This window comes from Saccostrea echinata, unplaced genomic scaffold (genome assembly GCF_033153115.1).
Source record: "Saccostrea echinata isolate AGI-Se365-2 ecotype Australia unplaced genomic scaffold, CSIRO_AGI_Sech_v1 ptg000054l, whole genome shotgun sequence".
NCBI lineage: Eukaryota > Metazoa > Mollusca > Bivalvia > Ostreida > Ostreidae > Saccostrea > Saccostrea echinata.
Window position 1 is genome coordinate 26523156 of NW_026889803.1, and position 11714 is coordinate 26534869.

At 32.4% G+C, this 11714-nt stretch overlaps 1 protein-coding gene across 1 annotated transcript; it reads right to left on the bottom strand.

Annotated features, from left to right (window-relative positions):
* Positions 1-346: 346 nt before the first annotated feature.
* LOC133206098 (placenta-specific gene 8 protein-like) lies at positions 347-10955 on the bottom strand. Its single transcript, XM_061342027.1, has 4 exons — positions 10655-10955; positions 1483-1698; positions 1033-1169; positions 347-924 (listed from the first exon to the last, which is right to left on the bottom strand). The coding sequence occupies exons 1-4, from the start codon at positions 10665-10667 to the stop codon at positions 832-834; spliced, it is 459 nt and encodes a 152-aa protein (XP_061198011.1). The 5' UTR covers positions 10668-10955; the 3' UTR covers positions 347-831.
* Positions 10956-11714: the final 759 nt, after the last annotated feature.

Here is an 11714-nt window from a genome sequence, read left to right on the forward strand (position 1 = left end):
TACAAGATAGCGTGTTTGTTACTGACTCCAGAATATACTCGTGGGGGATTTTGTTCTGATCTACTGACTGATTGGATACAGTACAATACACATAGTATTATAATTGTAAAATTTCTTAAACAGAGGCAAAATACAGGCACTTGGCGTTTTAAATGTTTCTTTTTATTGATAAAAAAATATTATAGTATGGATTTTTTTTACGAATAAAGAAAAATATTCAAAACGTCTTGTCTGTTCTAAAAAGTATAGTACAAATGTAAAAATATCAATCAGACGAACAAACAACTACGCCAATGCATCGCCTGTAATAACCAGCAATAATGACAAAGCATTTAACACATTCAAAGAGAATTCAAGTTCATTGTATTTGTATATGAAAAGTGAATAAAATTCATTTTAATCAGGATCAATTCTCTATAATTTTAAGTTTGTGTTGACAAAGACTGTCATATCACTCATATAACACAGTTACCGTGTTCAAGAACAATTTACACTCATATCAATCATTAATGACTCTTATTAATCAATTACGTATACCAAGGTTGTTATTTTAAAAATGAATCATTCCCGTCATATAAGCAATTGTGATAATTTTTGTCAATATCAAAAAAGGTCGGTGACAAACTTTTCAATCACAAAACATAATCAAACGATTAAGATTCTGAAGTTAGTTAACGGCACATCGAGTACGACAGGGTCCAAAAAATATATATGAATATTCATAAATTCAGATTCTGATCTCTGAAAATGGACTTGAAATGTGAAAATCTGAAACATATATAGTCAATGGAAATGATAAATGTGTTATTGATGTACAGTACAGTCTCAATATCACAGCCCTATGCTGTCTAGTTCTTTGCTCATTTGACATACAGCACATGGCTCACAACACAAGGTAGTACAAAAGTCTTTTATCAATGATCCCTGGAAAAGAATATACAAATAGCTAATGAATATATCCATATGTTTACTTTTTTGTTTGGATAATTTGATGTAAATATTCCACTATACAATACATTGTGGTAATCAAACCTTAATTCCAAACAGCGTTCTAACTTTAATACGAAGAGCAAACACCGCGCACGGAATCAGAGCCATAAAAGGGGTTTCTCCAAGACGTGTTGCTGTTAAGTATTTCAAGTATGGCCAACAGCAGAAATAACAGCAACCTGAAAATTTCGAGACAAAGAGGAAATAACAATGCAATTATATAATTGCTTGTAGATAATTAATGGAAAGGTTTGGTCGTTGTGAAATGTACTTAGCTCTATCTTTTCTCGTATTAAGGAAACAATGTTTGTTTGTCAAATAATTTCGGTTTGGGTCAACATCTAACGTTTGTGAGAGTGTTAGCAGTGACTGCACGAAAGAGTATGTGACTTGTCCAGATCCACAACGTATAAATATATATAAAACGTGATTTTTTTTTCACAGAATTAAACATGCTTGGGACAAAGCTGATATTTCAGGAGCATTACTTACAATGTCGCCTATCATCACTTTTACATTGACAAAGTCCACTGGCCCAGTCTCTTTCACAATGTGCGTCATCAAAAGTTGTTCTACCCGCCGTTATAGCTTTCGCCCTATTTCCGGTTTCCATGCGCGAAGTCCTGCGCGGTTGAGAGGTTACAACAGAGTCTGTGTCATCGCTGGCTGTGAATGACCCTCCCGTCATTATCACGTTTTCTTTTTGAGCTGAAAATTTGAATCAAACAACGTTGAATGGTCACCTGAATTATCAAAAAATATAAATTAATTATTCGTATCGAAGTCGGGGGGACGTTGTCATAATGTTGGTCCTCCTGAGTAATCGACAGTCACAGAACAGCTGCAGAAAGCTTGGACAACCAAACGAAACTTTCAAGTAATAATAATAATCACCAAGTATAGTTTGTAAATACGTTAACACCGCATAGTTTTAAAAGGACTGCTTTTGTCCAACAAAAAGGTAATTTGTCTTTGATTTTTTTTTTGTTGCAAAATTTTAAAATACTAGTAGTACTTGCTTTATTTTAACACATTTGATTGAATCATAATCAGTAGGTTTGAACACAAGTTTTTCCAACTTAGATTATCATCTCCAATACAAAGAAAATGAACAATAAATACACATGAAGTACTAGTACTTGCTTACTCTGCTTTCAACTCCAATATTGCACTATTGGGAACATTCAGTAACATATGCTATAATGCTTACGACACCAAACTTACATTAATAATTTCAATTATGGTTCAACTATCAAGTGAAACTGCTCATAGAATAGAGTTCTGGTCACATGACATGTCGTTCCATCTTTTTGGCAATGTGTTCATGAATTTCCAATCCTAGTTTCATCGATACTTGAAGTGACTATTTCTGGTTACTTTTCGACCCTTAATAATTCCAAAATTCAAAAAAATCTGTATAACAATCTGAGAAATAATTCGGACAAAAAAAAACTCAAACACGTTACACATATATAAACAAGAGGCCCATGGGCCACATCGCTCACTGAGCACATTGGCTAGCAAAAAGCACAAATCAGTTCAGTATTAAGAACCCTCTATGCATTGCACACTAGAGAGTTCTGATTTTGTTGTATAATACAGATAGAATGATCTGCTCTTTGATCAAGAATAAAATAAATTGAAATATACAGTTTATTACTTAATTTGTGATCAAATCAAGCATTCAAAACACTAATAGGCCAAGATGAATACATGTAGATAGAACACATCATTTACAGGTATTTTGCCCATTTAAGTGAACAACAGTGATTTATGTTCATCAGTACTTCTTCGTCTTTGAACATTTTTCCTGGGGGAAACTTTATGAAATCATTTAATTTGATCGACTGTTGGTCCTTCAGTGATAAAAATAACGAACAGGGATACACATGGTGTGATGCGGACAATAATCCCAAATCTAGAATTGATTATGTATTTATGGCAGAAAGTTTCTGCTTTAGATTTAATCAAATTTTATTAAGAAAAGCTCCTAATTATGACGGGACAAGATTTAGTGACCACTTAGGTTTATACTTTGATTTCTGTACAACAGAAAATATTAGAGGGAGTGGTTATTGGAAAATGAATACGTCACTTTTAAACAAAGAAAAATTTTGCAATGAAATAAGAAACTTCATTAAAAAAGAAATATCTAGATTACATGATCATGACCCCATCGCTAAATGGGAATGCCTGAAAATATCAATTAAAAATTTTACAATAGCCTATTCTAAAGAAAATGCAATTTCCAAAAAAAAGCGAATTAATTTTATTGAGAATCAAATTAAAATATTGGAAAATAAACCCTATTCTCACATAAATATGAGATATAAACGACAACTTGAAAATGAAATTGATGAATTCTATGCACAAAAATGTAAAGGGGCTTACATAAGATCGAGGGCCATTTGGATGGAAAAGGGCGAAAAAAGTACTGCATATTTTTTAAATCTAGAAAAAAAGCAACAGGGCGACAATACAATTAATAAAGTTACTAATGACGATGATATTGTCTATCAAGAAAATGATGATATTATGAAAGCTTTAGTCGATTTCTATAATACATTATATAAGAGTAAAAGAATTTGTGATCACGATATCGAAAAATACCTTGAAAATATTGAATGTCCGAAAATTAGCGAAAATGAGAAAAATAATTGCGATAAGTTACCGACAATGTTTGAGTGTAAGGAAGCTATTAGTCATATGAAAAATAACAAATCTCCTGGATCAGATGGACTTCCAGCAGAATTTTATAAAATGTTCTGGAATGATATTAAAGATATATACTTCTCATGCTTAATTAAAAGTATTGAAACTGGAATTCTACCATTTTCACAACGAGACGCAATAATCTCCCTAATTTACAAAAAAGGTGAAAAAGATAAATTAAAAAACTATAGACCGATAAGTCTTACAAATGTGGATTATAAAATTTTTGCACAAATTTTAGCCTTACGATTACAGCTAGTTGCTAAAAATATTATAGGAAAAGAACAAAGTGCATATATCAAAGGAAGATACATCGGAGAAAATGCGAGACTGATACTTGACATATATGAGCACTGTATGAATCATGATCTTGATGGCATATTGTTATTTTTAGATTTCGAAAAAGCATTTGACTCTGTTGAGTATAACTTCATGTTCAAAACATTAAGCAAATTTAACTTTGGAGAACACTTTATTGACATGATCAAAACTCTGTATAATAATCCTACTTTCAAAATTAAAAATAACGGATGGATTTCAAAATCTTGCTCTATGGAAAGGGGAATACGTCAAGGATGTCCGGTGTCTGCACTTCTCTTCATTTTCGTATTAGAAACACTTGCTATCCAAATTAGAAATAACAAAAATATACATGGTCTATCATTTAATGAAAATGCTTCAAAAAACATCAAGATAGTTCAACATGCTGATGACTGTACAAATGCATTAAAAGATACCAACTCATTGGCAACTACTTTAGATATTATTCACCAATTTAGTAAAGTTGCTGGTCCGAAACTAAACTTATCTAAAACTGAATGCATTTTAACTGGTTCCTTAATTGATAAGTACTGCAACAATGATGACTTATTTGGTGTAAAAATCGCAACTGAAAGTGTTAAATCTCTTGGAATATACTTAGGTCATAATAAAGACGTGTGTTATGAAAAAAACTGGCTAAGCAAACTTGAAAAACTTGAAAAAATCTTAAGTGTTTGGCGAAAACGCAAATTAACAATATTTGGAAAATGTACAATAATCAATACTTTAGCAATATCAAAGCTTGTGTATAATGCATTTATTTTACCTAATCCTGACAAAGACTTCTTTAAAAGGGTATCAAAAATCATTTTCAACTTTCTATGGAACAAAAGAGAGAGAATTAAACGAAATACTTTGATTGGTAAAATTGAACAAGGAGGAATAGGGATAATTGATGTTGAAAGTAAATTTTCTGCTGCAAAAGCTTCTTGGGTAAGAAGAATTTTAGATAAAAATACAATCACGCACTTTACTTTAAACAGTCTATTAGAAAATAGTAATTTATCAATACATGATATTATTAAAACAACGAGTTATAACTTGGATGATAAAAAATTTTGGGAACTGACTAATTTCCCGCAATTTTATGTGGAAGTTTTTTCAATGCTTAATAAGTGTAAAAAAATTCAAGCAAAGCAACAGTATTTTGAAGGAAGAATTTTTATCCCAATTTATCTGGCACAATAATTTGTTCCGATATGATTCCAAAACTTTATGTTTTGAACAATGGATCAAGAGTGGTATATTGTATGTGAAAGATCTTTTTGATGAAAATGGTGAAATACATGCACTAGATTACTTTTGGGATAAATTAAGAAGTAAAAACAATATTTACTGTGAATATATCATGCTCAAAAAGACGCTAAGACCTTTCAAATCAAAACTTGATTGTTCCTATGAAAAATATATTAACATCCATAATAATGACTCGTTTTTGTTTAGAAACAACTGTTTTAAGTCGACCAAAACTTTAAAAAGTGATTTTTACTACTCGGTCTTAGTTCAGTCAAAATTTCATAATTCAATTTATGAGAATAAGTGGAATAAATATTTTAACATAGATGATAAAACATTATGGAAGAATATATACATTTCAAAAATTCTCAATATGTATGACAAAAAGATTGCAGAATTCAACTACAAGCTGCTTAATTGTCTGTTAAATACTAATGCAAGTGTAAGTAAATGGAATAAAGATGTATCGCCAATGTGTGAGCTATGCAATGTATTAGAAGATAGTGAACACCTTCTATTTTCCTGTGCAATTACCAATTTTTTATGGCGAAAAACTAGTATATTTTTAAAATTTAATGTTTCATGGAAACGTATTTTGTTGGGATTTTACGGTGAATTATCAGAAAAAACATGTATTTTGAATAATCTAATTTCATTTCTTTGTTTTACTATATATAAGTATAAAATGAAGAGTCGATTCAATAATGAAAGAATGTCAGAAGATAAATTGAAATCTTATGTTAAAAACTGTCTCATTTTACAAAATTCTATTGTGAGAAAATGTGGCAAAATAGGAAATAACTTATATAGTGATGTAGCAAATTGTTTGTAGAAAAAAAAATCTTATGTTACGCTAATTATGGAGTAGACATTTGTATATCCAACACATGAGGAAAACAGTCCTCATGTGTGGTAGCTAGGGGTCCTCATTATGGACAGTGCTGGTGTTGAATAAGACCCCTTTAGCTACCCGGATTCAATACTTTTTTTTCCTATATATATATACATTGTATATCCTTTAAATCAATTTATACGTGTTTTAAAAAAAAAAGTTTGCTGAAAAAAACCCACACTGTTTTGATTAAAGAAAATGCTGTAAAAGTAGTAGAATGCTTATTAGACAGGTATGATGCATATTTTTTTTTTCTCTCTCTCTGCAGAAGTACATGTATTATAATTCTGATATGTCATAAAAATACTAATTGTAATGTATAATATAATCTTTGCCCAATATGTTGTATGTTGCATATATTTTTAATAAAAGAAAAAAAAAAAAAAAAAAAATAAGCGCAATAGGGATGCTACTTGATGCCTAATTAGAAGCAGAGACATATAAAATATTATATGTCTCTGTTAGAAGTGAAGGATTGTTTTAGTCGTATTATTTTATAGTAAATACATATTTGTATTAAAGAGTACCCTCTAGTTCATGAGAGTAATTTTTCATTAAAGTCAGAATTTAAAAAAAAAAAAAAAAAAAAAAAAAAAAAACATTTTTCCTGGGGGTAAATGCAAGGTACCCTATGTTGAAAATGTCATAGATAAGCTCAATACTTACACCTTTAAACACTATAATTTTCTCAATGTCCAAAAAATATTTTCCTCTAGTGTATAGAGGGTCCTTAAACAGTTTACACTGGGGGAGAGACTTGAGTTTTAAACTACCCGAGGATGCTTCCATATCAGTATAACAAAGGGCTTTGCTATTCTTGTGCAGAAGATTTTTTCCTGTGTATTCCTTTGCAAAAATTTGATCCCCCATTGTGGCCCCTCCCTATCCTCAAGGGTCATCATTTGAACAAACTTGAATCTACACTACCTGAGAATACTTCCATATCAACCAGACTAAACATGGCTTTTCAGTCCTTGAGAAGAAGATATTTTCCTAAATATTCCTATGTAAAACTTTGATCCCCCATTGTGGCCCCATCCTACCCCCAGGGGTCATCATTTGAACAAACTTGAATCTACACTACCTGAGGATGCTTCCATATCAATAAGACTAAACATGGCTTTTCTGTTCCCGAGAAGAAGATTTTTGCGGTATATCCCTATGTAAAACTTTGATCCCACATTTTGGCCTTATCCTACCCCTGGGGGTCATGATTTGAACAAACTTGAACCTACACTACCTGAGTATGCTCCTATATCAGTATGACTAGACATGGCTTTGCTGTTCTTGAGAAGAAGATTTTTAAAGTTTTTTCCTATATATTCCTATGTATAACTTTGATCCCCGATTATGGCCCCATCCTACCCCCGGGGGTCATGATTTGAACAAACTTGAACCTACACTACCTAAGTATGCTTCCTTCTCAAAATGACTTATAATGGCTTTGCTGGTCTTGAGAAGAAGATTTTTAAAGTTTTTTCCTATATATTTCTATGTAAAACTTACATCCCCCATTATGATCCCACCCTTCCCCCAAGGGTCATGATTTGAATCTACACTACTGAGAATACTTCCCTGTCAAAATGACTAATCATGGCTTTGCTGTTCTTGAGAAGAAGATTTTTAAAGTTTGTACCTATATATTCCTAAGTAAAACTTTGATCCCCCATTGTGGCCGCACCCTACCCACAGGGGTTACAATTTGAGCAATTTTGAATCTACACTACCTAAGTATGCTTCCATATCAAAATGACTTATAATGCCTTTGCTGGTCTTGAGAAGAAGATTTTTAAAGTTTTTTCCTATATATTTCTATGTAAAACTTACATCCCCCATTATGATCCCACCCTACCCCCAAGGGTCATGATTGAATCTACACTACTGAGAATACTTCCCTGTCAAAATGACTAATCATGGCTTTGCTGTTCTTGAGAAGAAGATTTTTAAAGTTTTTTCCCTATATATTCCTATGTAAAATTTACATCCCCCATTATGGCCCCACCCTACTCCCAGGGGTCATGATTTGAACAAATTTGAATCTACACCCTGAGAATACTTCCCTGTCAAAATGACTAATCATGGCTTTGCTGTTCTTGAGAAGAAGATTTTTAACGTTTTCCTATATATTTCGATGTAAAACAATTTGATCCCCCATTGTGGCCCCACCCTACCCCCAGGGGTCACAATTTGTTTTGTTTTTTTTTTTCAATCTACACTACCTGATAATGCTTCCATATCAATATGACTGATCACAGCTTTGTTGTTCTTGAGGAGAAGATTTTTAAATATTTTTCCTATGTATTCCTATGTAAAATTTTGATCACTCTAACCCCGGGGGTTATGATTTGAACAAAATGACTCCACTCTATGTCATGAAGGTTTCACATAAGTTTCATTTTTTCTGGCTTAATGGTTCTTGAGAAGAAGATTTTTGAAAGATGACACCAAATTTTCACTAATTCTTAATTATCTCCCCTTGAAATGGGGCATGGCCCTTTATTTGAACAAACTTGAATCCTCTTCATCCAAGGATGCTTTGTGGCAAGTTTGGTCAAATTGGCCCATTGGTTCTTGAGAAGAAGTCGAAAATGTGAAAGGTTTACAGACGGACAGAGAGACAGACAGACAGACGGACGCCAGACAAAATGTGATCAGAAAAGCTCACTTGAGCTTTCAGCTCAGGTGAGCTAAAACAGATTCCTTTGTTGGGACGGGGGTGAAGTGTAGGTAACAATACCAACTGCAACGCTCCAGGAAAGAGTAATCAACGGGAGGTAATCTATCTTCATTAATGTAATCAGAACAATATTTCATTGCAAGGTTGAATAAAACATACAATGTATATGCAAAATAATAAAGCTAGCTATTTAGTGTAATGGCAAATAGTTCTTTGGAAGTATACAGTATTCCTGTCTGCATTCACACTAATGAGCCTTTGTTAGAGAAAAGCCCTACTATTAGGGACTTCTTACACTCCCTTTATTGATTTGATTGGATCCTTTGGTTAGTTTGATATATGGCTTGCTAGTAAATTATTTATTGGTTATATAGTATTATTTTAAAAATTTTAATTTTATACATGTAATTCCCTCCCGAACGTTACAAATTTACATGATAAAAGCAAACTTTACATGCTAAACGTAATGAAATGTTCTCTCTAGAACATGAATTAGTTTCTAAAGAGGGTAATCATATATAGAGTCCAAAGCCGTCGCCAGATTTCTGGAAAGGAGTTGTGGGGGAGGGTCTTACAAATACCCCTCCTCTGAATTAGGAAATTTAAATTATATATGTACCATTTACGGAAGCGTGTTAGTACCACGTAATGTTTTTTTTAAGTTGGTAATTCCAACTTTAAAATTGGCTTTTCCAACTTTAAAGTTGGCTCTTCCAACTTTAAACTTGGCTCTTACAACTTTAGAGTTGGTAATTTCAATTTTAATCTTGCCTTTTCCAACTTAAATATTGGCTTTTCCAACTTATGATGAAAGAAGGAATTATTTCATTGTGTTTTCTTATACAGAATTGATACATTTAGTTCAGTTGTACATGTACTTGTATAATGTAATATATATTAGTGTTGATTCATCCTACATATAAAACACCTAATTATGGTCTCATTTGTTTAAGCTTCCTCTCTCTTGCAAAACAAAATATGTGGCTGATCTCTTAAATAGGTTTGGTTGAAATCCTGTCATGTACGGAGTTGTATGAAATTATTCTCTATATAAATATATAAGATGGATCAAAAGAAATAAAAGAGATTTTAAAGTTGGAAGTTATATGTAAAGTCATAGGGGAGGTCAAGGCTCAACAATCTATTTCAGTGTATTAATTCTGTATTAATATAGTTAATAAAAATTTGAAAAAAAGGAGAAAAAAAAACTTAGGAAAAGGGCTAGAAAAGCTCAAATTAAAGTTGGAAAAGCCAAGATTAAAGTTGGAATTAACTTTAAAGTTGGTATTTCCTACTTTCAAGTTGGCTTTTGTAAAAGTCAATGCAACTTAATTTAATGGAAATACCAACTTTAAATTAAAGTTGGAATTACCAACTTAAAAAAATATTACGTGGAACTAATACGCTTTCGTAAACCATTTTTTGGGTGGTTCTGATGTATTCTTGAAGTCATTTTTTAACAAACAAAATTTTGCAGCATTTCTTTAAACAGATGAAAAATGAATCACTTTGTTTCAAAAATGATATTTTAGAGTATTTGTCAGACAAAGGGGCGGGGGTGCGATCGAACCCAACGTCCCCCCCCCCCCCCCCGTTCCGACGGTCTTGTAGACCCACACATTGAGAAATCTCTGATAATTATATGAAATATATCGGAACTCAGTGAGTCTGAGTTAAAACATAAGATTGCAAACGTTTAAGCCATATGTTTGTAATTGTCCCTAGCGAGCTACTTTCTAGAAAACAAAATGCCGTAAAACACGAGTTTTTAATTACATATAGTATATAAATAGAAACATACGATCAGGGTTTTATCTACAACTTACGATCAGTCTCCATTGTTTCCAGGAAGATTGAGTCAAAGATGAAATTCTTTGTTGTTTCACTCTTCGAAATTTTTGGACGGTAGCAGACGATGGGTGAATCACGTAACTATGCTGCCGCTGAACCCAGAAGATAATCTATCGCCTCCGACGCGCGTGTATATGTCTAACAATAATGCATCAAATTCTGGAATTCGTTAGAATTTGTAAATAAAGCAGATTTTTGGACAAATATTGTTAAACAGAGATGTTGAAGCAAACCAGCCATTTGGTCAATAGATGATCAGTTTCACAAACATCTGTTGAGAATACAGAACAAGTTTAGGTGTATGTATATGCCCCATATTTTGCAGCACACTGGGAATTTTTTTCTCTGATATTTGCTACAATTGACCTAAAAATAGAGCCTATATATTCAGCTATGCGAATTATGTTATGCTCTCATTTCTCTATCCTCTTTCACTGTCAATTGGAGGGGGGCAGGAGGAGGGGGAGGGCTATTGTCACCAAATTATGAGTGCAAACGTGTATTCCATTATCTTTTAAAAGAAGCTGGATATTTAGTTCGAGTTCGTTTGCACAAACTTATATTGTCAAGTATGAATCAGTGATAAATCAAATTATTACTGATCATCTATAATTTTATATTCAGGAAACAATTACTGAACATGTGGGTATTCTTAAACTTTGTGTTGGTTCGAACAATAAGATGACAGATACATAGGAATATACTAGTCCTCGTAAATTGATCATGTAGAGCTTAATAATAAGATCTCTCTCTCTCTCTCTCTCATCAGAGAAGGAAGATGCCTTATTGATTATGTAAAATGTGGTAATACTAATTAGTTCACGATCTTGATAGTAGTCTGCACACTTTAGGAAAAAAAATTGATTTTTGGGAAATTTAGTAATGTGGTCAACCACAATTTTTAGAACTTGTTTTATGTGGTTTCGTCTGAGAAAATCGTGTTCAAGCAATTAGCTCACCCTGGTGCTGATTAAAAATTAATATGATTGAAACAGAAAAAATGCTATAATCTTAATAATCTGCTTAAGAAGAAAA

What these genes read in the sequence shown, in the direction of transcription:
- LOC133206098 (XM_061342027.1), bottom strand. An exon ending in AAGTGATGATAGGCGACATT is followed by an intron (nt 1,170 to 1,482) that starts GTAAGTAATGCT and finishes CGAAATTTTCAG; the next exon opens with GTTGCTGTTATTTCTGCTGT. An exon ending in GAACGCTGTTTGGAATTAAG is followed by an intron (nt 925 to 1,032) that starts GTTTGATTACCA and finishes ATTCTTTTCCAG; the next exon opens with GGATCATTGATAAAAGACTT.